This window comes from Calonectris borealis, unplaced genomic scaffold, assembly GCF_964195595.1.
Source record: "Calonectris borealis unplaced genomic scaffold, bCalBor7.hap1.2 HAP1_SCAFFOLD_35, whole genome shotgun sequence".
Classification (NCBI taxonomy): Eukaryota; Metazoa; Chordata; class Aves; order Procellariiformes; family Procellariidae; genus Calonectris; species Calonectris borealis.
The window spans coordinates 2,257,097-2,278,203 of record NW_027441451.1 but is presented as its reverse complement, the minus strand read 5'-3'; the positions used below and the strand labels follow the sequence as shown (position 1 = coordinate 2,278,203).

The following is a 21,107-nucleotide window of genomic DNA, read 5'->3' as shown; positions in this document are numbered from 1 at the left end:
GCAAACAAGCACAGGGGTAGGCTCCGTTAAGGCAGCTCTCATTCGGTCCTTCACTGTAGATGTCTTCTGGGCGTTGTCTGCTGGGCAATGAGCTGACTCTCCCTTTAGGACATCCCATCTTCAGGACCCCTGACCCTCCGCTTTGCCTGTCCTGCTGGGCTTGCGAGCTGCCCTCCAGAAAGGCACAGCTCTCCTGCAGGATCCCAGGGAGGGCTGAGCTTTCCCTTGGAGGTCAGTACTCTCCGCTCAGAGTCCTTTGCTTCTCTTGTGAGGGACGGTGTCCTTCTCCATCACAACTCCACCTCTGGGGTGGGGAAGAGAAGAGTGTGCAGACCTGCCCTCTGCAACAGTGCTCCCCTGCTTTCATCAGAGCCCAGTGGTTTGGTTTGGTTTCTTTTAATGAGTAATTTGTGTGTGAAGTCATCTTTGAGGCAGCACAAGGGAAAGAGCAGGGCAGCTGGGTAACAGACTGATGGACACTGCAGCTCACCTGACTGCACTAAGCCACAGAGAGCTGAGCCCTTTTGCCTCTCCTGTCTCAAGACTCTTCACATTTTCAGTCATAGAAATGAGCATTTCTACCCCTAAAAAGAACACTCACCAGATGTGATAGTGGAAAATAAAAAACAGAGAGAAAAATTCTTATAAGGACACGCTAAGCCTCTCTTCTGCAGCCCATGCTCTTGAGAGTCATGAGTGCAGATACTGATCTTTTCCATTAAGGGCGGATGACATCTGACATCCCTTGGAAACATCGGAGCTGTCACAAACCAGCTGCCAGGTACCCACTGCAGCAGAGAAAAGCTGGCTCCTTGGCCATGGACAGAGGTCCTGCTCCTCACAGCACACTCAGTCAGCACAAACCAGAGAAGGAAATGCGTTTCAATTTTGGGGCGGGGGGTGAATTTCAATGAAAAAAGGAGTGGCTTTGCTCGGAGAAGTCTGTCATACTTTTTCCTTGTCTTTTCCAGTTTTGAACAGTACCCCTATGCCAAGAAACAGCAAATGTCCAACGGCAGCTCCATCACCCAGTTCCTCCTCCTGGCCTTCGCAGACACGCGGGAGCTGCAGCTCTTGCACTTCTGGCTCTTCCTGGGCATCTACCTGGCTGCCCTCCTGGGCAACGGCCTCATCATCACCGCCATAGCCTGCGACCACCGCCTGCACACCCCCATGTACTTCTTCCTCCTCAACCTCTCCCTCCTCGACCTGGGCTCCATCTCCACCACTCTCCCCAAAGCCATGGCCAATTCCCTCTGGGACACCAGGGACATCTCCTACGCAGGATGTGCTGCACAGCTCTTTCTGTTTGTCTTTTTCATCTCAGCAGAGTATTTTCTCCTCACTGTCATGGCCTACGACCGCTACGTTGCCATCTGCCAACCCCTGCACTACGGGACCCTCCTGGGCAGCAGAGCTTGTGTCCACATGGCAGCAGCTGCCTGGGCCAGTGGGTTTCTCACTTCTCTCCTGCACGCGGCCAATACATTTTCACTACCCCTCTGCCACGGCAATGCTGTGGACCAGTTCTTCTGTGAAATCCCCCAGATCCTCAAGCTCTCCTGCTTAGATGCCTACCTCAGGGAGGTTGGGCTCATCACATTTAGTGCTTTCGTATTTTTGGGATGTTTTGTTTTCATTGTGGTGTCCTATGTGCAGATTTTCAGGGCCGTGCTGAGGATCGCCTCTGAGCAGGGACGGCACAAAGCCTTTTCCACGTGCCTCCCTCACCTGGCCGTGGTCTCCCTCTTTATCAGCACTGGCATGTTTGCCTACCTGAAGCCCCCCTCCGTGTCCTCCCCATCCCTGGATCTGGTGGTGGCAGTGCTGTACTCGGTGGTGCCTCCAGCAGTGAACCCCCTCATCTACAGCATGAGGAACCAGGAGCTCAAGGATGCCCTATGGAAACTGGCCCAGTGGACGCTGTTTCACCGACAATAACCTGCCTCCCCTTCTCTGCACATTCCCCAGAGTTTATCTGAGGCCATGGCTCTGCTTTTTTCTCTTGTGAGAATCCTGCTTATATATAATTTTCTGGGGTTATACTCCTTGTCTTGCGGCTTGATCCTGTGACTCTTGCCCAACACTGTGTCAGATGTGGCATGCCCGATAGCAGCTCTTCAATAAAAGGGGATCTCCCAGGTGCAGCACCTGAAGGCTGGGCTCTTCCTCGAGAGTTGCTTCCAAATAAATATCCAAGGAATTGATATTTTTAAAAGTCTGTTCTCCTTTTTATTCTCAGTGTTTTGGGGTTAAGCTCACGGTACTATTGGGTTCCACTGGACCAAACGGTCTGGATTTAAGAGCTCTCCTCTTGGTGTCCAATGGCAGGGGAGATGGTCCATGACCTCCCATTATCTTCTCACATTTCTTCATGGATGACAAGATTAATGGCACATACCAGAGTTTCTGGAAATAAATTTGGAGGGGTCAGGAGAGGATGCCCTGGGGTTGCAATGAATGGAGACTCAGAAGGTGAAACACCCTCCAAGGTGAAGTCCCCCAAAAGGAAAGCACCAGATCTACGTATCCATGAACAAGGACTCTGCAGTGCCATGGGAGTGAGTGGGGAGCCAGCAGGCAGAGGGAGGGGAGACTGGAGAGATGCAGGAGGTGCCGGAGGAGGCCCAGGGCCAGGACTGTCGTGCTGTCGTGGGGAGTGGGGCTGGTGGGAGAGAGGAGGGGGCAAATTCAGTGAGGGCTGGGCATCACCTGCAATATGAATTCAGGAGAGGCAGCGATTGAGTAGCCTCCATTTCCTCGTGGCCTTGGGGCCAGCAGCATCCCTGGGGCTAATGGGGAGGCTGAGCTCCCTGTGTGCCCCCCAGCAGCTGCTGTGCCCCTCAGAGGGGCTGGGGCCATGGGGTGAGTGCCCAGAGCTCTGCAGCACCCTGTGGTGGGCACTGCCGTGGGACCAGCCCAGGCTGGGCTGCTCTGCTGGGCTGGGCTGGGGAGAGGGCAGGGGTGGTGGGGAGAGGTGGGGAGGGGCTGGGCTGGGCTGGGAAGTGCCCGGGAGAGGAAAGCAGCAGTGTAGAGCTCAGCTGTGTGAGTGTGCAGGGTGGGGGCCCACAGCAGGGTGCTCACAGTGCAGAGTCAGGCGTCATGGAGAAGGAAGCAAGGCGCCAAAGGTGCCTGGACACCCGGGCGACACTCCCCTGGGAAAACCATCCCAGAGAAGTCCCACACACCGGCCATTTCCATCTCTGGTTGGACACCCCAGCCCTGAGGAGGGACCTTTGCTGCAGTCCCTTAAAGCAGCTTTGTGGCCCTTGGCTGGACTTGCTTTAGTAGGTCAACAACTGTCTTGCACTCGGCAGCCCAGCACAGGACACAGCACTGCAGATGGGGCCTCACCAGTGCTGAGGAGAGGGGAAGGGTCACCTCCCTCCACCTGCCAGCAATGCTTCTCCTAATGCAGCCCAGGAGGCTGTTGGCCTTGGCCGCGGGGGTGCACTGCTGGCTCCTGCTCAGCTGCTTGTCCTCTGGGACCCCAAGGTCCTTCTCTGCAGAGCTGCTGTCTAGCTGGTTGGCCCCCAGCACGATGTCCACAGTGTGGCTGGATCAAAGGCTGTCCTCCCCCAGGGACATTCTCAGCAGCACCTTGTCCATCGTGGAGATCAGTCCCATCTCTGGCACAGGCCCCACGGTGCTGCAGAGTCACTTGGGACAGCAAACCCCTCTCCTGACGGGGCTGCACAGCCCTTGCCTCTTTCTCTCTGGCCTTGGGCACTGCAGCTTTTGCTCTCGCTGTGGCAACCTCATCCACCATTCTGTTGCCACCTGCCACCCACTCCAGCATGCCTCTGCTGGGAAGCAAAGCCTTTCCACACACGGGGTCCCATCTCTGGGGACCAGGTTTGCATGGGACAAGTCTGCCCTTGGCCCTGGTGCCCCATCGGAGGGGCTGCAGCCCAAATGGGCACCAAAGCCCACAGCCTGGGCCACAGAGAGCAGGAGCCCCGGGTGCCATCACAGAGCTGTGACTTCAGTGGGACAAGAGCTGAGGTGGGGAAGGACAGCTCCCATGGCTTTTGTGGTAATGGAGATAGAACATCTTTAGGAGAGACCGATGGGGAAGATGAGGAGTGGGGGCTGCCTTGTGTGGTGTCAGGGCAGCTCAGATATATGGAGGGTCTCTATGGGACACGTAACAGGTTAGATGGTGGCTTGGTGTGGGTCAGCTTCTGAATGGGCCACCCAGTCTTCTCCTCACCTGGACCTGGTACTGCCAAAGGAGGAAGAGCTGGTCAGGGATGTGAAGACCAGTGTCAGCCTTGGCCATAGTGACCATGAAATTGTGGTCTGCCAGATACCCAGGGACATGGGAAGGAGAGTAGCAGAGAGCAGACCCTGCACATCAGGGAATGAGAATTTGGCCTAGTGAGGGCAGTGGCAGGTGGGGTCCAATATGGCAGTGTCAGGGCCCTGAGAGCATCCATAGGCCTTCATGGCCCTGAGCAGCATCACCTGGGGCCTCCACCTGCATCTCTGCCCATGGGCCCAGGAGACCACTGAAGTCCAGGCCTGAGGTTCAGCCCCAGCTCCATCTAAGCTGTAGGTGTTCGGGTCTCCAGACACAGCCAGAGACACAGCCTTGCCTGGCCATGGACCTTGTTGATTGGGACTTGCAGAGGCACTCCCCAGCTTGAGTCTTTATGGGGTGTCCAATGAAATGACACCATCGCCCTCCAGGTGCCAGACCCCGGCTGATTCACAGAGGCCTAGGGCCTTTCTGCTGCCTTTCCTCCCATCACTTGGTCAGGTTTTGGGAGGAGAGGACGGAAAAGCAGGGGAGGTTTGTGGGTGCCAATGACTGAGATGGGGGAGTAGAGCCCTCACATGTGAAACGATCTAAAGGCTATGCTAGTTCACAAGTGTTCTCTTCAGCTCCTTTCTCGGAGGCCTTAAATCTTCAGCAGGAACCTGTAAATGCTGAGGTCCCTCCACCTCCCTCTCTTCTATTAATTAACTTGATAGAACCCAAGTCAGAGGCTTTGTTTCAATTCTGTTTAGAGCCTAAAGCACTGTCTTGGCAAGGCTCCTCTTTACACACTCCAGGACACTGCTGGCCACCTTTGCCACCATCTAACACTACTGGGTTTTGTTTTGCCTTCTATCCCCAGCACCACCAGGGCCTTTTCTGCAGAGCTGCTCCCCAGCCAGGCAGTCCCCTTCCCCTGCTACTGCAGGCTGTCAGTCTATCCCAGGTGCAGGACCTGGCCTTTGTCCACTGTCTATCTCATGAAGTTCCTGACAGGACAGTTCTCCCACCCGTCAGGTTTCCCCTGAAAGGCGTCCCTAAGGCACAGGAATGGTCCTCCCAAGTTGGTATCATTGAAAAATGTGGTGAGAGTTGCGTCCTCCTCCAGGTCGTGGATGCAGGTGTTAAACTGCACAGGGCTCAGCAGAGTCCCCTGTGCCGCCTCACCAAACCCCAGTACGTCCCCTGGCCCCCAGGTAGAGCATGGCCCCTTCACCCTGCACTCTCAGCCTCATCATCCAACTGGTGTTTTGCTCATCTGTTTGTCCCCCTGTCCAGACTGGAATGGCCTAACTTGGGTACAAGAATATTGAGGGAGACCACGCCAAAAGTCTTGCTGAAATGGAGGTCAATGACATCAACTGTTGTCCCCTCATGCTCAAATGCAGCTCCTTCATCATGAAGGCAACCCGGTTGGCGAGGCATGATTTACCCTTGGTAAGTCCATGGCCATGCTCTTCTCTTTTAGGTGCCCAGAAGTGTCACCCACGAGCACTCATTCAATGGCTCAGCCCCCCACCAAAGTGAGCTTGTGCAGCCTGTGGTTCCCTGGGTTGCACTTTTGGCCACTTTCAAAGATGAGTGCAACTCTTGCTTGTCCTCACTCACAAGAGACCTCTACCAATCCAATGACCTTTCAAAAGGGATATTCCAAAGAAATATCGATCTTGCCCTGTAACTTCATTACCACTGTTCTTCCTGTTATACGGTGTATTCAGTTTCTCTAATCTTTCATATAATTTCACCTGTCCTCATACAATGACCATTTCTGATGTCGCTTTTGCAGATGCAGACTCTCTAGACAAAGTCCCATTCCATCAGTCTCTACTTTTCTCCGGACGTTATTCTTTGTTCATTCAGATAACTCTCACCTACTCAGTTGCTGCTTTGATCTTCAGGGAGTTAAAAGCTTGCCTGTCTTTCAGTAGTCTCATTGGCTCTTTAGCCAATTCTTTAATTATGGTTATATCTAACTTTTTGTATCTATCTCAAACATTTCTCATAAGATTATCCCTTGTAGAAAGACAACCTCATTAGAGACAGCTTGTACTTAGCATATGGTTGAGGAGTGTGTTTTATTGTTTATGAAACTTTATCATGCTTGGCTTTTCTTTGTTTGCAAATAGGAAAAGTTTTTATGTGGCCTGTGTGCAGCCAGTTCTCTGAGGAGAGCAGGTGGGAGATGGTGCCATGGAGCTGTAACACCCAGCTGCAGAGATCAGTGGAGAAGTCTGATGCAAGGAAGAGTGATGTAAGTCCCAGATGGCCAATGAGAGAAATGGTGAGGTTTGGGAGGTGAGGAGCAAAGTTCTCCATACAGAGTCAGACCTCAAGGGACTGCTTCTCCTACCTGTCCAGACCTCCTGAGGAGACACCCTGGATCACTATCACTTGGAGAAGGCTTCCATCACCTCTTCTCTAAACTGAAAAGTAATAAAATAGAAACTTTAAATTAAAAAATAACTTTCATTTGGTGCACTTTGAAATCTTCCTCTTTAACTACACTGTGAAATGACTCCAATTAGCTGTACAAGCTTGGAAGACCTAAAGAAAACTACAGGAAGAGAAAGAGCTCCTTAAGGCTTTCTGTATTTTAATGAGACCCATGGTGTATTTGGTGCTGAGTCCTTGAAGCTCCCATGATGAGAGGGGAAAGAACAAACCTCTCAAGAATTCAAAGTCAGAAGCAAAACTCAAAGTACCTTGAAGTATTAATGGGTCCCACTGAGGACCATTACTGACAAAGCCTCCCCATGGCCTCGTTAGAGCAGATCATTGGAGGCCATGATTGCAGGTAGGCAAAGGCACTGTGCAGGTGGCTGTAATGCTGAGAAAACCCTTGGTTTATTTGAGGAAGCAGAAAGGCCAAGCCCTCACCCCCAGGCCCTGGGAAGGCAGACCCTGTCCCTCACGCGTGGCTCAGGGCTCTTCTTGGGGGCAGTTGGATGTGAGGGTGAGCAATGCCAAGGGTAGGAAAATTCTATGGTACCTCCTGGCCTCCCAAAGAAGGGGCAAGAAGGAGGAAATGAAGTCCAGAGCCTCAAAAGAAAGTTCCTCCTTGTAGGCCTCGGTGGCAGAGGCAACTGCCTTAGCCAAGGGGACAAAGACCTCGCTTTTGATGGGCCTGTCAGCCTTGCCAGAGGCCTAGGCCATCTCTACTGCAGGCTGTCCTACACTGTCCCATGCCTGCACCTCTTGCCCTTCAGGCTGTAGACACCCTTCTTGCTTTCCCACCTAGCTCTCACCCCAGCATTTCTAGACCTTCACTGATGTCTCTCCACCCTCACTGACTTTTCCTTGAAACACAAAGCCATGGGCTGATCCAGACTCCCTCTGGGTGACCACTTACACCACAAGGCTACCCTTTGAGTGAGAGTTCTTTTTCCTCACATCCAGTCTGAACCTTCCAAGCTGCACTTTGTGGAGGTTTCCTTCTCTTCCCACTACCAAGGTTGCCTTCCCTCTGCACTGCCAAGAAAAGCTCCATCATCTCGGAAACCCCCCTTCAAGTAGTTGACGGCCACTACTAGAGAGCCCTGAGCCTCTACTTCACCAGGCTAAAGAACCCCAGGTCTCTCAGCCTCTCCACAGAGGCCCCAAACCACATCCTGGCAGATGTCCTCTGGGGCCATTCCAATTCGTCCCTATTCCTCCAGACCAGGGAGGCCCTGGTTTTCCATTTCTTCTATCTAGGAAAGAATTCTGTTCTATTCTATTCTATTCTATTCTATTCTATTCTATTCTATTCTATTCTATTCTATTCCATTCCATTCCATTCCATTCCATTCCATTCTGTTTTCCTCTCTCCCAGAAGATATGGGAAGGCTGTCATTAGGTCTCCCCAAAGCCTTCTCCTCTCCTGCCTTTGCACCTTGGCAGCAAAGGCAGACAACGGCACCCTGCCCTGCATTAGGCAGAGCACTGCCAGCAGGTGGGTGGAGGTGATCCTTCCTCTCCACTCAGCCCTGCTACAAGTTGTCTTGCTGACTTCCCTCAAGGGTTTCTACATCCCCACCTCACTCCCACTGCAGCCAAAGCTGCCCTCCACATCTTCCACCAGCTTCTTGTGAGAAACAAGTCCAGGAGAGCATCCCCCCATGGCAGATCAGGGATCACCTTCCACCTTCCCTCTGACTGAGGCCTTCTAGCAGAGGTCCACGGCCTTCAAAGTCCCCAGTGACTACCAAGTCCTTTGTGTCCCTTCCTCCAGCTTCTAAAGGAGCCCTCACCCACTTCCTAATCTTCCTCAGGCGGTTCGGTGATCCCGACCATAAGAGCATTGTACATGGAGGAGTTAGTGATCCCCCTAACAGTAAACCTGAAAAGACCCTGGCCTGCATGTGCCGCGCTGTGCTGGGCTCCACGTACAGCTTGGTCTTCAGGCTGTGCTGTGCTGAGCATATCCCTGGGTCACAGGAGAAACTTGACTGCAACAGAGGAATCTGCAGGAAGCTCCCACCTGGTACTGGTGATGAGGCCAACTGCACGTCCTTACCTTTACCAGACACTGCAGCAACAAATTTGCATGTGAACATCACTTCTTAGGGCAGGAGAAATGACAACTAGAGTTTGTTTCCCTGTTTGTCGCAAATGAGAGGTTTTGCGGCCGCTTGAAGAATCACTGGCAAAGATATCAGCAAAAGAGATTTTAACAGAAATGTATAAAAGCGCGACTTAACAGAATTCGATGGCAAGGTTCACTCTATTACTTATTACATGGATTAAGTATAAACAGGGAAAATCTTGTCAGAATTGAGTCGGAATGATTTATAGAAAGACCGAGGAAAAAAGGGTAAGGAGACCCTCCCGTTGAGTCACGAGGTTCAGAGAAGACCCGGCTGGATCCAATCTTAGTCTCAGACTTGGACAACGGTTTGTGTCTAATACAAAAGGGATAAGGAGACCCTCCCGTTGAGTCACGAGGTTCAGAGTAGACCCCCTTGCTTTCTAAACTCCTTCTCAGAGAGGAGTCTAGGTGCGGCTGGATCTACCCCTAGTCTCAGACTTGGTCAACGGTTTATGCCTAAGGGGTTATATGTGTTTAGAGCAATTTGAAGTTCATTTACAGTTTTAAGGTAGATCAGAAGGTTTTGACAGCACTGAATCATTGACTAATTTAACAGTTACAAAGTGAAGTAATCACTACTTCTGCTAAAGTGACTTGATTACAGATTATGCTTATTACTGGTTATCTAAATCAATACACACAAACACACACACAGAGAAAAGCTCTAGATCAATTCACATAGAAGGGCCCAAAACTGAATAAATTTATAAAGGTCTAAACCTAGATAAAGGTACCTGTTAAACATTCCCCTCGAGTCAGTGAAATACTCATGTTAAATGTCTTGGCATTTCTCAACGGATGAAGGGTTGAGCCCCGAGGACTGTCTCGGCCGAGGAGTGTTTCAGCCCAGGTCCCGGTGGTCCTCCGAATATCACAAACTCGAGAGTTTGCAAAACCTGCGAGGCGTCCAACTCGGAGGGAGACTCTGGGCGCAGCCTGCTGCGGTCCTGGAGAGCTCAAAGGGTCTCACTTAGGACCACTGTTTATAGGTTTGCACGGCTTTAGTCATCCGTGAAAGTTCTCAGGATTTCGGCAACAATGGTGCCGTTCCACTTGAGTTAAGACTCAGATAGGGGCATCAGGGAATGACGAATTGTCCCCAGTTTTGACCCCCACCTTGCTTAGGTAACAGGAGTTCTGGTACGGTCAGGGCCGTTCCACCACTTCAGCCATGCAAGAGTTCTGGGAACAGTCAAGAGATGCTTCACCGCCCAACTCATTACACAAAGGCCAAAGTTTATCGGGAGTTCCTGAGGTACAGAGTGACCCAGGGAAAAAAAGGTGTGGGGGGAGGAATGCACCACCACAGACTGGCAACGTAAGGGTGAATTATTTATAGCCCAGTGGGCCCATGACATCTCAGGCCATCAAGAAAGAGACACAACATATAGATGGGCTCGTGATCGAGGGGTGGACTTGACCATGGACACTATTGCACAGGTTATTCATGAATGTGAAACATGCGCTGCAATCAAGCAAGCCAAGCGAGTAAAGCCTCTCTGGTATGGAGGACGATGGCTGAAATATAAATATGGGGAGGCCTGGCAGATTGATTATATCACGCTCCCACAAACCTCCCAAGGCTACAGTAGAGCGATTTATGTTTGATGATGCTTTAGTCCTTAAAAAGAGAAGCACACAATATTTGAACTTTTTGAAAAATCATGCTTGGTAGCAAAATTAACCTGAATTAAATCGGACGTATTAGGACAAAATTCAGCTGTGTCTGGACTGGCGAACCAGTGATGATGCCCTCTCATTTCCTCCTGCTCACCAATAGCTACAACACCGCTGTGTTATCAACACTGGTTTGGTCCTAAATCCACAGCACAGCACCACACGGCTGCTATGGAGAAAATTAACTCCAGCCCAGCCAGAGCCAGGACAACAAGGGAGGCTCTTGTTTTGGGAGGGTGTGAGGGGGAAAATAGTGAAGAACTGTAGAGTGGGGAAAAGGGAAGCAGAAAATGAAAGGTGAGGAAAAGGATGTCATCAGGGCTGTGTGGGGTTCCTGTGATGCAGCCCTGCACCCAGTGTGAATTATCTCCACACTCAGAGGGAACTCGAGTGCTTTCCGTAATGTTGACGACATGAAGGGGAAGGAGTGAAACTTTCATTCAGTCTGGAAGTGACCTTGCAAGATGTCTATAGACCAACATTCTACTCAAAGCAAGATCACACCAGATTGCTTAAGGCTTTATCCCTGTGGGTCTTTGAAACTTAGAATCATAGAATCATACAGGTTGGAAAAGACCTTAAGATCATCGAGTCCAACCGTCAACCCAACACACCATGTCCACTACACCATGTCCCTAAGGGCCTCATCTACACGTCTTTTAAATACCTCCAGGGATGGTGACTCCACCACTTCCCTGGGCAGCCTGTTCCAAGGCCTGACCACTCTTTCAGTAAAGAAATTTCTCCTAATGTCCAATCTAAACCTCCCTTGGTGCAACTTGAGGCCATTTCCTCTTGTCCTATCGCTGTTACTTGGCAGAAGAGACCAACACCCACCTCGCTACAACCTCCTTTCAGGTAGTTGTAGAGCGCGATGAGGTCTCCCCTCAGCCTCCTCTTCTCCAGGCTAAACAACTCCAGTTCCCTCAGCCGCTCCTCATAAGGCTTGTGCTCCAGGCCCTTCACCAGCTTCGTTGCCCTCCTCTGGACACGCTCCAGCACCTCCATGTCCTTCTTGTAGTGAGGGGCCCAAATCTGAACACAGTATTCGAGGTGCGGCCTCACCAGTGCCGAGTACAGGGGCACGATCACCTCCCTACTCCTGCTGGCCGCACTATTCCTAATACAGGCCAGGGTGCCGTTGGCCTTCTTGGCCACCTGAGCACACTGCCGGCTCATGTTCAGCCAGCTGTCAATCAGCACCCCCAGGTCCTTTTCCTTCGGGCAGCTTTCCAGCCACTCTTCCCCAAGCCTGTAGCGTTGCCTGGGGTTGTTGTGGCCCAAGTGCAGGACCCGGCACTTGGCCTTGTTGAACCTCATACAGTTGGCCTCGGCTCATCGATCCAGCCTGTCCAGGTCCCTCTGCAGAGCCTTCCCACCCTCCAGCAGATCAACACTCCCGCCCAACTTGGTGTCGTCTGCAAACTTACTGAGGGAGCACTCGATCCCCTCGTCCAGATCATTGATAAAGATATTGAACAGGACCGGCCCCAGTACTGAGCCCTGGGGAACACCGCTCGTGACCGGCCGCCAACTAGATTTAACTCCGTTGACCACAACTCTCTGGGCTCGGCCGTCCAGCCAGTTTTTTACCCAGCGAAGAGTGCACCTGTCTAGGCCGTGAGCCGCCAGCTTCTCTAGGAGAATGCTGTGGGAGACAGTGTCAAAGGCCTTACTGAAGTCCAAGTAGACCACATCCACTGCCTTTCCCTCATCCACTAGGCGGGTCACCTGGTCATAGAAGGAGATCAGGTTGGTCAAACAGGACCTGCCTTCCATGAACCCGTGCTGGCTGCGCCTGATCCCCTGGTTGTCCCGGACATGGCTCGTGAGCACCCTCAAAACCAACCGCTCCATGATCTTCCCCAGTACCGAGGTCAGGCTGACCGGCCTGTAGTTCCCCGGATGCTCCTTCCGGCCCTTCTTATAGATCGGCGTCACATTGGCGAGCCTTCAGTCGTCCGGGACTTCCCCAGTTAACCAGGACTGCTGGTAAATGATGGAGAGCGGCTCGGCAAGCTCCTCCGCCAGCTCCCAGAGGAGGATTGTCCTGGGAATATGGCAGGAAGAAAGGCCCTTCTTGTACAAACAGGGAGGATAGAGACATTTCCATCCTGTGTGCACGGCTCAGCCTGGCCGAAGGGGAATGCCCACTGCTGAGGGGAATGTGCTCAATAGTGTCCAATGAGCTGACCTTGATCTCTTTTCTTCCTTCACTGCCCACAATTGGATGGACCTCAGGCAAACATCCATGAGCCTGGGGAATGCCAAACCTCCTGGCCTGATGTCCCATCACATCTTGGTTGTTTCAGGAGCATTAGCAGGGCTTTGGAAGGAGCTGGACAGTTTGTGGAGAACTCACAGCCGTTGCAGAACCTCAGAAAACCACAGCTTTATTTTTGACGAACTAGTCAATGAGGACAGAAAGTCATCAGTAAAGCTTGGGACATGATGGGGTGAGAGTGAGGTGGGGAATCAGGGCTGGTGGTTAAAATCTGCAGAGAAAGAGGTACAGGCACAGAACAGTGTAGGACAGCCTGTGGAGGGGATGGCCCCTTTGTGGGGGCTGGGACCCCCCAACGGAACTGAAATCCTTGTCCTTTCGACTATGGTTGCTGTCTCTTCCACTGTAGCCCCTGAGAGGACACCAGTTCCTTACAGCCCCAGCACTTCCTTGCCTCCTCACCCACCCTCCACACAGCCTGGGAGGAGTCCTACTGCAGCCCTGCCCTCGGCATCGCACCCCCCACATCTCCCTGCTCCCTGGAAGAGCCCTGAGCATCGCAGGAGGGAACGGATCCCCATTCCTAGGGCATGGGGGTCAGCGCTTGAGCATCTGCTTGATGAAACACATCAAGGCCTTTCACAGTTGCCTGCACATCTGATCTTCAACCTGTAAGCAGTGCCTCTGCGTTCCTGCTTCACTGGCCCCCAGAGACAGTCGCCTTGTCATCTCATTCCCTTCATGATCTCTTCAGTGATGGCCCTCAGGGGGACTAAATAACACCTGCAGAAACTTGGAGACGTGCTGCTGGCTTTTCCTTCTCCAGAGGCCAGTTCAGTCTTCTTTCAGTATCTGCAGTTCAGGACCTTGGCACCAGAGGGCTCATTAACATGCAAAATGCCCTACCCAGCCAAGTCTCTGCACATAACTTTCCTTCACTCCTCTGTTCTTATGTGGTTAATGTGAGAGGTTTCAGGAGTGTAGTCAAAGTGAAAAGTTTTCAATACTAAATATCAGTAAGAAACCATTTCTTCTTTTTCCCCTTCTTCTTTTTCTGCTTACACATTCCGTGGTACCAGAAAACTCCAACTGATATTGATCCTCAGCATCTCCTAACGGAGGCTGAAGATGTAGGGAAGTCAAGGCCCTGTATGTCAGGCTGGCAGTCTTTGTCCCTACCTCCAACCCCACCATTTCTCCCATCAGTCCCCTGGGACTTACAGCACCTTTGTTCAAACCTGAGCTTTCTCCACTACAGTCAGTAGCTGCGTGTTTCAGCCCATTGGCACCAACGCCCACCCGCTTTGCTTGGAGAACGAGCTGCACGCAGACACAGAAGGACGTTTCTTAATTCCAGCAAACAAAACCAAATGAAGGCATGGTTCAATAAAAAATAAACCACACTCCTCTGCTGTATATTAAGTCCACCTTACCTCCTCTGAAGTCCACTTTCCACAGTGCATGGCCTTAGACCAACAGAAAACACGTTTGTGTCAAGCACAGATCCCAAGAACCCCCAAAGCACTCCCTGCCCCAGACTCTGTTTCTCCATACTCACTCAGAGCGAGTCACACGCTGAAGTCATGAGCTCCCTTAATGCACAGAGGGAAGCAAAGAGGCAAAGTGCATGGAATGCTCTCTTTTGAACAGCCAAATCTGCACTAGTCCCAACATAGCGGGGTTACAGGAGCATCTTCAAGTAGACTCTGCAGCACCTAGGCCCACTCATTTCTCATTCTCCTCCAGTGCTGGACACCTTGGGGGCAATTGTCCAGGCTTCCCTTCCTACTCAAGGGAGAGAAAGGAGTTGTCTCAACTGAGATGCTTTGGCCTACCCTGCCTGTCCACAGCTCCTGCTCCAGAAAGGCTCCTGTCAGCCTTGGGTAACATTTCCCAGTACCATGTGGGGTCTTCAGCTACCCCTGGGAATCTCAGAGGCAGTGGCCACCTCGGTGTGGGCAAGTGCATCAACCCCTGAAGGAAGATGTTAGGCAGAAGTTGAAACATATGCAGAAACGACCTCAGTGTAATAAGTGTTTAAGAAGGCTTCATCTTGACAGCTTTGACACTGGTCTGTAAATTCGCATTATTTTTTCACAGGCCATGGACATGGACCAGCAAGGCTGATGACACTTTCTCTCCCTCGATGTAAATACAGATTTCTACATCCGGTCCCTTTTCACTGGTAACATTTGAGTTTGCTCAAGCAGCTACTGATTTGATTCCTGTCCACTGAAGGCTGTTTTCCTCTGGAGTCCTGCCTTGAGGCGCAAAGGCCTGGGAGACCTTGCTGGTGATAAAAGCACATCAAATATCTCAGATCTATCCATGCCTACTCTTACTAGATTTAGGAGTGATCCCATATTATCTTTGCTTCTTCTTGAACTGTCCCTGAAGTAGTAACAGCTCATTATGGTGACCTTGAATTTACATCCAAGTTTCAACTGAGTTTTCATAGAGACCATTTCTGTGCTTGGAAGATGCTGTCCTTGAAGACCAGCTGCACTGAGCTCTGCTGCCCTTCAATGCTGCTGACCACGAGACCGCACCAGAACACCCCAGAAGAGGCCAAAGTCTGCTCCTCTGATGTCTGGCATCTACAGCCTTCAATTCTCCTTCCTGACTTCCCTCGGGAGCTGGGACCCCACTGTTTCAGTGTCAGGACAACCAAGGCTTACACTGACCTTCAGTTCACTGGCCAGCTCTCACCTGCTTGCAAGTGTCAGATCCAGGTTTGCATTACATTTGCTGGCCCATCTGGCTCCAGCTCGTCCTGGCTGTGCCCCTGGCTGAGGCCATCAGTGCACATTTGGGCTGTAGCACTGCAGGTGCAGCCCCAGGCCAAGCTCTCACTTGTCTTAGGCAAACCTGGGACCAAGTGTCCAAGCCCCTCTGTGTGCAAAGGCTTTGCTTCACAGCAGAGACATGCCGGGGTGGAGAGCAGGTGGAAACAGAAAGCTGAACCTGGGTGCCAAGAGAGTGAGCAAACCCTGCTGTCCCCAAGGGCAGAGAGGACCAGGGCTGGGAAGGGCAGCCCTGGCAAGACATGGGTTTGCTGTCGGTGGGGTCTCTGCTGTCCCCGAGGGCCTTTGGTGGAGGTGAAGCTGATCTCCAGGAATGACAAGGTGCTCCTGACAGGCCCACTGTGACAACTGTTGGTCTGGTCCTTGACTGTGTTCTCCAGGGGGTGAGGGAAGGTTGGTGGAGAGAAAAACCAGAAGTCTGAAGGTGTAGGCACACGCGTGGTGGCCCTGGTGTGATGGGCTTCCCATTCATGGAGTGCCCTACCTCTACTGGAGAGAGAAGGGACGGACCTTGCCACGCTGCAGGGGTGGCAATCAGTTTCTGGCCCAAAGGCACTGGATCTGTCGCAATGCTGTCTGGGTGTCTGTCACACCCTCGCTCTGCATGGGGATGGCTTTCCTGTGTAGGACCATCGCTGTCCCTGCCAACTGCATGTCGCTGTATGTGAGAGCCTTGGCACCTCACCTACCATTACAGGCCTGTAACTGGCCTTACATGGAATAACTGCCCTGAAGTGGATTGGGCAATGCGAGAATGTTCAGGACACCACCGCCATTAGAGCCAATGGAGATCTAGTCAACCTGGCGGATGGGAAAGACAGAGAGGAACTGAGCTCTCCCTGTGGTACATGACTCCATCAGATGAATCCCTGCGTAGGCTGCCCAGAACATAAAGAAGAGAGACAGGCTCCATCATCCTAAATGTGGGCATCTGATGCCATTTCCACTGGCCAGAGAGATTCACCTCCAGCCTCCAAGAAGATGCCCCCAGATGCTGCCCTGTCTCTCAGCATTGCTCCACTAGAGCTTGCAGCTAGCTCCAGGTATCTTGGACCACCTCTGGCACTCCAAATGTCCCCAGGTCTTTGCATGTGACCACGTCAGCCCTGGCCTCCATCTCCATTAATTAGCAGGGAGCTGAGAGAAGGAGCTGACATGCAGGTGTCTGCTGTGTGCACACCTGAGCTGAGGCCAGAGGAATCCCACCTCCTGTGGGCTTGTGCTGTGCGTGGGGGGCAGCTGAGCCCACTTCTAGCCCCAGGGCCACAAGCATGGAATGGGGGCTGAATCCCTTCCCTCGGCACTGCTAAATGAGGTCCTTCCCTGTCCCTGTCCGGGTGTCCTGTCTACAGATGGGCCAATGAAAAGGTGATTCCTGGAGCTGACTCTTCTTCAGATGGGAGAAATGCCCCTGCTGGAATGAAGTGTCTCTCCCAGCTGAGGGAGGGACCATGAGTGATGGCTTCAGGCTGTTCCCAGCAGGTTCCCTGGAGGCGCAGGGACACGTGGAGGGAGCCCCGAGGGGGCAGAGCAAGTGGTGCCTTGGGCTGGTCCTCTGCTGCTGAGCTGGGCTGGGCTCCTGGGATGGAGGGAGCTCCTGGCAAGCGGGCAGCGCTGCAGAGAGACAGCTCTGCCCAGGAGCAGGGCTGGGGGCACTGCCTGCAGGCACCGAGGGGAGAGGAGCGAGGCAGAGAGAGCTTAGAGGCAGTCTGGGCTGGGAGGATGCTGAGAACGAACGGGAGGAGAAACCTTCACAGCCCTTGACACGGTAAGTCTCCGGGTGCAGGGCAAAGAAGCTGCAGTGCCTGGAGAGATCTCCAAAAGCTGGCACATGCCACAGCCTATGGGACATTTCCGGAGGTCTCTCCCACCTTCTCTGGTGTGGAGGAGGAGGACATGGTGCAGAGCAGGGCTTCCCTGCTGCACGGTCAGAGGGACAGGGCATGAGGGCTGCCTTCTGCTGGGGGGGACTGCAGGGGTGTGCAGGCAGGGGTGCCCAGGGCTGTCCTTGCGAGCAGGGTCCCTGCACCCCAGGGGCTGTGTGCTGGGGCAGGGACTCTGCCGCCTGCCAGGCTCAGCACTCAGCCTGCCCGGGGAGCTCCCCACGGCGCTGTGGGGAGAAGCTGTGGGTGGAAGGAGCGAGCCCCAGCAGGGCAGGGTCCTTCTGCTGTCGAGAGGGTGCTGCCGGGGTCAGGGCTATGCACACCTCCAGATCAACACGAGGAAACTTCCAAGGGGATGTTTCAAGGGGAAGGTGATGGCAGGGTTTACTATAAAGATAAGGAGATTTCACGAGTCTGTGGTTTCAGTTTCCTACCCTGAGGGCAGGGGACAGAAGAGGAGCAGTGTGGGAGTGAAAGAGAAATAGAGAAGGACCTGTCAAGTTTGAACAAGCTATTGAGACTTCTGAACTGTATCTCTGAGTGGTCAGTAGGTCTGCTAATAGCCTCTAAAGTGTCTTCAGCTACTCCTCTGCCTATGGACAGCACCAGCATCACCTTTGTTGGACCCATCAGGTTGTTCTGACCTTTTGAACCTCCAAACAGGACCTGTGCCCAGGTAGTGCCCTGCAAACAGGCAGGTTTCTGTAGGTGATTGCACAGAGATTACAATGGGGTTAGTGAGCAGGGAAAAGACATGGGACAGGAAAACACCTCCCAGGAGGAAAACCTCCAGGCAGAAGGGATATGATGAGGGAATGAGAGGAAACCAAAACCAGAAATATTGTGGGAGGGAGGATTCGGAAATCTCCTTATCATCCCCTCCAATGCAAACCCCTTCCTCTGAGCAAGCCCCTTGCCTCCTCTCCCACCCAGCATAGCCCCTGTCCTCAGGGCACTGGGGTCCAAGGCAGGAACCACCTCCTCTGCAGCCAGAGCTCCAGCAGAGCTGTGGGGCAGCTCTCCAGCCACGTGCCCAGTTCCCTCTGCAGAGCACAGGGGCTGAGAGCAGCTGCCCGGCAATGGAGGTGTCTGGGAGGTGGCTGCAGAGCTGGGTGCGGGGAACGCTGTCCTGAGTGCCCGGCTGCCTCTGCCCTGGCCTCGCTCAGCCAGACCCTCACCGTCTTCTTCCTTGTTTCTGCACTGCCCTGTGTTACTGTTCTCTTGTTCTTGCTGTCAGGCTCTCTGGGGATGGGAGTTTCAGCTGCAGGGTCACACGCTGATCTTGTGGGTCCTCCCACGCAGGTGTGTCCATGGGAAGAAGTGTCCCAGCTTTCCTCTCCCCTGTGCGGTTGTGGGCAATGCTGTCAGTGGGGATGGGGAATGAGCTGATTTTCCCTTACAGAGATGCCATCATTAGGACAGGTGGCTATCTCCCCAGAGTGGCCTTCCAAGCTGTCAGCTGCCCGGCAGGATGCAAACCTGCCCCGTAGCAGCTTTGTGTTATCTGAAAGCCCCATGGAGATGGCAAAGACTCTAGGACTGAGGAAATGCTCTTGGGTTGGTGAAATGAGCCACGAGTGTCCTGGGCTAGAAGTGGGGTGCTGAGACCTTGAGAAAGGGTGAGACATTTTGTGGTCTGTAGTGGATCCTTCTGCTCTCAGCAGAGTCTGGTTGCTTTTCAGGGTAACATGGGAGTGTAATCGCCCTCCATCTCGGAAAAGTGCAAGCACAGGGAAACTGGGAACCAGGTGGAGGGACAGACCAGCTCCCCTCACTCCGCACTAAGCCACAGGCAATCCTCTTGCCTTATAGGACTCATTGTGTTCTCCCTGAGTGTAACAAAAATGCTGGAGGTTTCTGACATCCAGAAAACTCCCCAGGGGAGATGGAGGGGGAGCTGTAAAAAAATACAGAACTCTCAAATTGCCTTTACCATGCCGGTTTCTTAGCACTGGGAGTGCAGATGCTGACAGGCCCTTCTGTGTTAGGAGCAGTTTCATTTGACAAAGTCAAACACTTGTCCCATGAATCCATTGCTGCAAAGCAGGGCTGATTTATCAAGAGCCCATGGGCAGAGGCCCTGATCTTCATGACACGCTTGGCCAGCACCAACAAGGGTTCCAGCCACAGACCTGAAGGAAGGTCTCCTAGAAAAAGAAAAGGGTCTCTGTGTGTGAGAGGGCGAGGGTCTATGGGAATGGCTTTGATATTACTCAGAGTAGTCTCCCGTAACTTGTCACTACCTTTTTCTCCTACGACAGTGCCCAATGCCCAGAGGAAGAAAATGTCCAACGGCAGCTCCATCACCCAGTTCCTCCTCCTGGCCTTCGCAGACACACGGGAGCTGCAGCTCTTGCACTTCTGGCTCTTCCTGGGCATCTACCTGGCTGCCCTCCTGGGCAACGGCCTCATCATCACCGCCATAGCCTGCGACCACCGCCTGCACACCCCCATGTACTTCTTCCTCCTCAACCTCTCCCTCCTCGACCTGGGCTCCATCTCCACCACTGTTCCCAAAGCCATGGCCAATTCCCTCTGGGACACCAGGGACATCTCCTACGCAGGATGTGCTGCACAGCTCTTTTTCTTTCTCTTTTTTATCTCAGCAGAATTGTACCTTCTCACTGTCATGGCCTACGACCGCTACGTTGCCATCTGCAACCCCCTGCACTACGGGACCCTGCTGGGCAGCAGAGCTTGTGTCCACATGGCAGCAGCTGCCTGGGACAGTGGGTTTCTCTATGCTCTCCTGCACACGGCCAATACATTGTCACTACCCCTCTGCCACGGCAATGCTGTGGACCAGTTCTTCTGTGAAATCCCCCAGATCCTCAAGCTCTCCTGCTCACACTCCTACCTCAGGGAGGTTGGGCTTCTCGTGGTTAGTGCCTGTTTAGGATTTGGGTGTTTTGTTTTCATTGTGGTGTCCTACGTGGAGATCTTCAGGGCCGTGCTGAGGATCCCCTCTGAGCAGGGACGGCACAAAGCCTTTTCCACGTGCCTCCCTCACCTGGCCGTGGTCTCCCTCTTTGTCAGCACTGGCATGTCTGCCTACCTGAAGCCCCCCTCCATCTCGTCCCCATCCCTGGATCTAGTGGTGGCAGTGCTGTACTCAGTGGTGCCTCCAGCAGTGAACCCCCTCGTCTACAGCATGAGAAAACAGAAGCTCAAGGATGGTATTAGGAAAGTGAGGTCAGGGATGTTTCTCAACAGTGATAAACTTCCTATCTCTCTCCACAAATGACTCCTATGGTTTCCCATTGCAGACCTGTACTTTCTTTATCATAATGGTTAATATTATTTCCCTTGTTATTTCTGGTTATTATGTTCCTACATAAATTTCTGTATTCATCTCACTTCTCCAGAGGAATGAACCTGCTCTTTCTCACATTGAAACTCTATAAAAGTGTCTCTACCACTGGGTCAGAGTTGACTCTCTCATAGCATCTCTGTTATGAAATGGCATCTCCCCAGTGCAGTTCCTCAAGATTGGGCTGTCCTTCCTGAGCTGATGTCAACAACAGGACCAAGGAATTTCACTCCAAGAGGACCTGTTGCTCCTTGGATTTCAGAAAGAAAAGCTCATGGTCATGTTGGTAGCTGTTAGAGACCAAGGGTTGCGTTTCTGACCTACCCGTTGGTGTGTGGTTACAGTGGAGATGGTGAATTGTCACTGTGGTACATACCCAGG

At 52.7% G+C, this 21,107-nt stretch overlaps 2 protein-coding genes across 2 annotated transcripts; both read left to right on the top strand.

Moving 5' to 3' along the window:
- Positions 1–1,173: 1,173 nt before the first annotated feature.
- On the top strand, positions 1,174–10,936 carry LOC142076222 (olfactory receptor 14C36-like). The gene is made up of 2 exons (XM_075138601.1): positions 1,174–1,916; positions 10,885–10,936. Exons 1-2 carry the CDS (start codon positions 1,174–1,176, stop codon positions 10,934–10,936), a joined length of 795 nt encoding a protein of 264 aa, XP_074994702.1.
- An 8,677-nt stretch (positions 10,937–19,613) lies between these two features.
- LOC142076235 (olfactory receptor 14C36-like) lies at positions 19,614–20,660 on the top strand. Its single transcript, XM_075138613.1, has one exon. The coding sequence runs from the start codon at positions 19,614–19,616 to the stop codon at positions 20,658–20,660; it is 1,047 nt and encodes a 348-aa protein (XP_074994714.1).
- The last annotated feature ends 447 nt before the right edge of the window (positions 20,661–21,107 follow it).

Excerpts from the sequence above, each read along its gene's own strand:
- LOC142076222 (XM_075138601.1), top strand. The coding sequence starts at position 1,174 with ATGTACTTCTTCCTCCTCAACCTCTCCCTCCTCGACCTGGGCTCCATC. Across the intron at positions 1,917-10,884 it reads GCCCTATGGAAACTGGCCCA|AGGGAACTCGAGTGCTTTCC; the intron begins GTGGACGCTGTT and ends CTCCACACTCAG.
- LOC142076235 (XM_075138613.1), top strand. The coding sequence starts at position 19,614 with ATGGCTTTGATATTACTCAGAGTAGTCTCCCGTAACTTGTCACTACCT.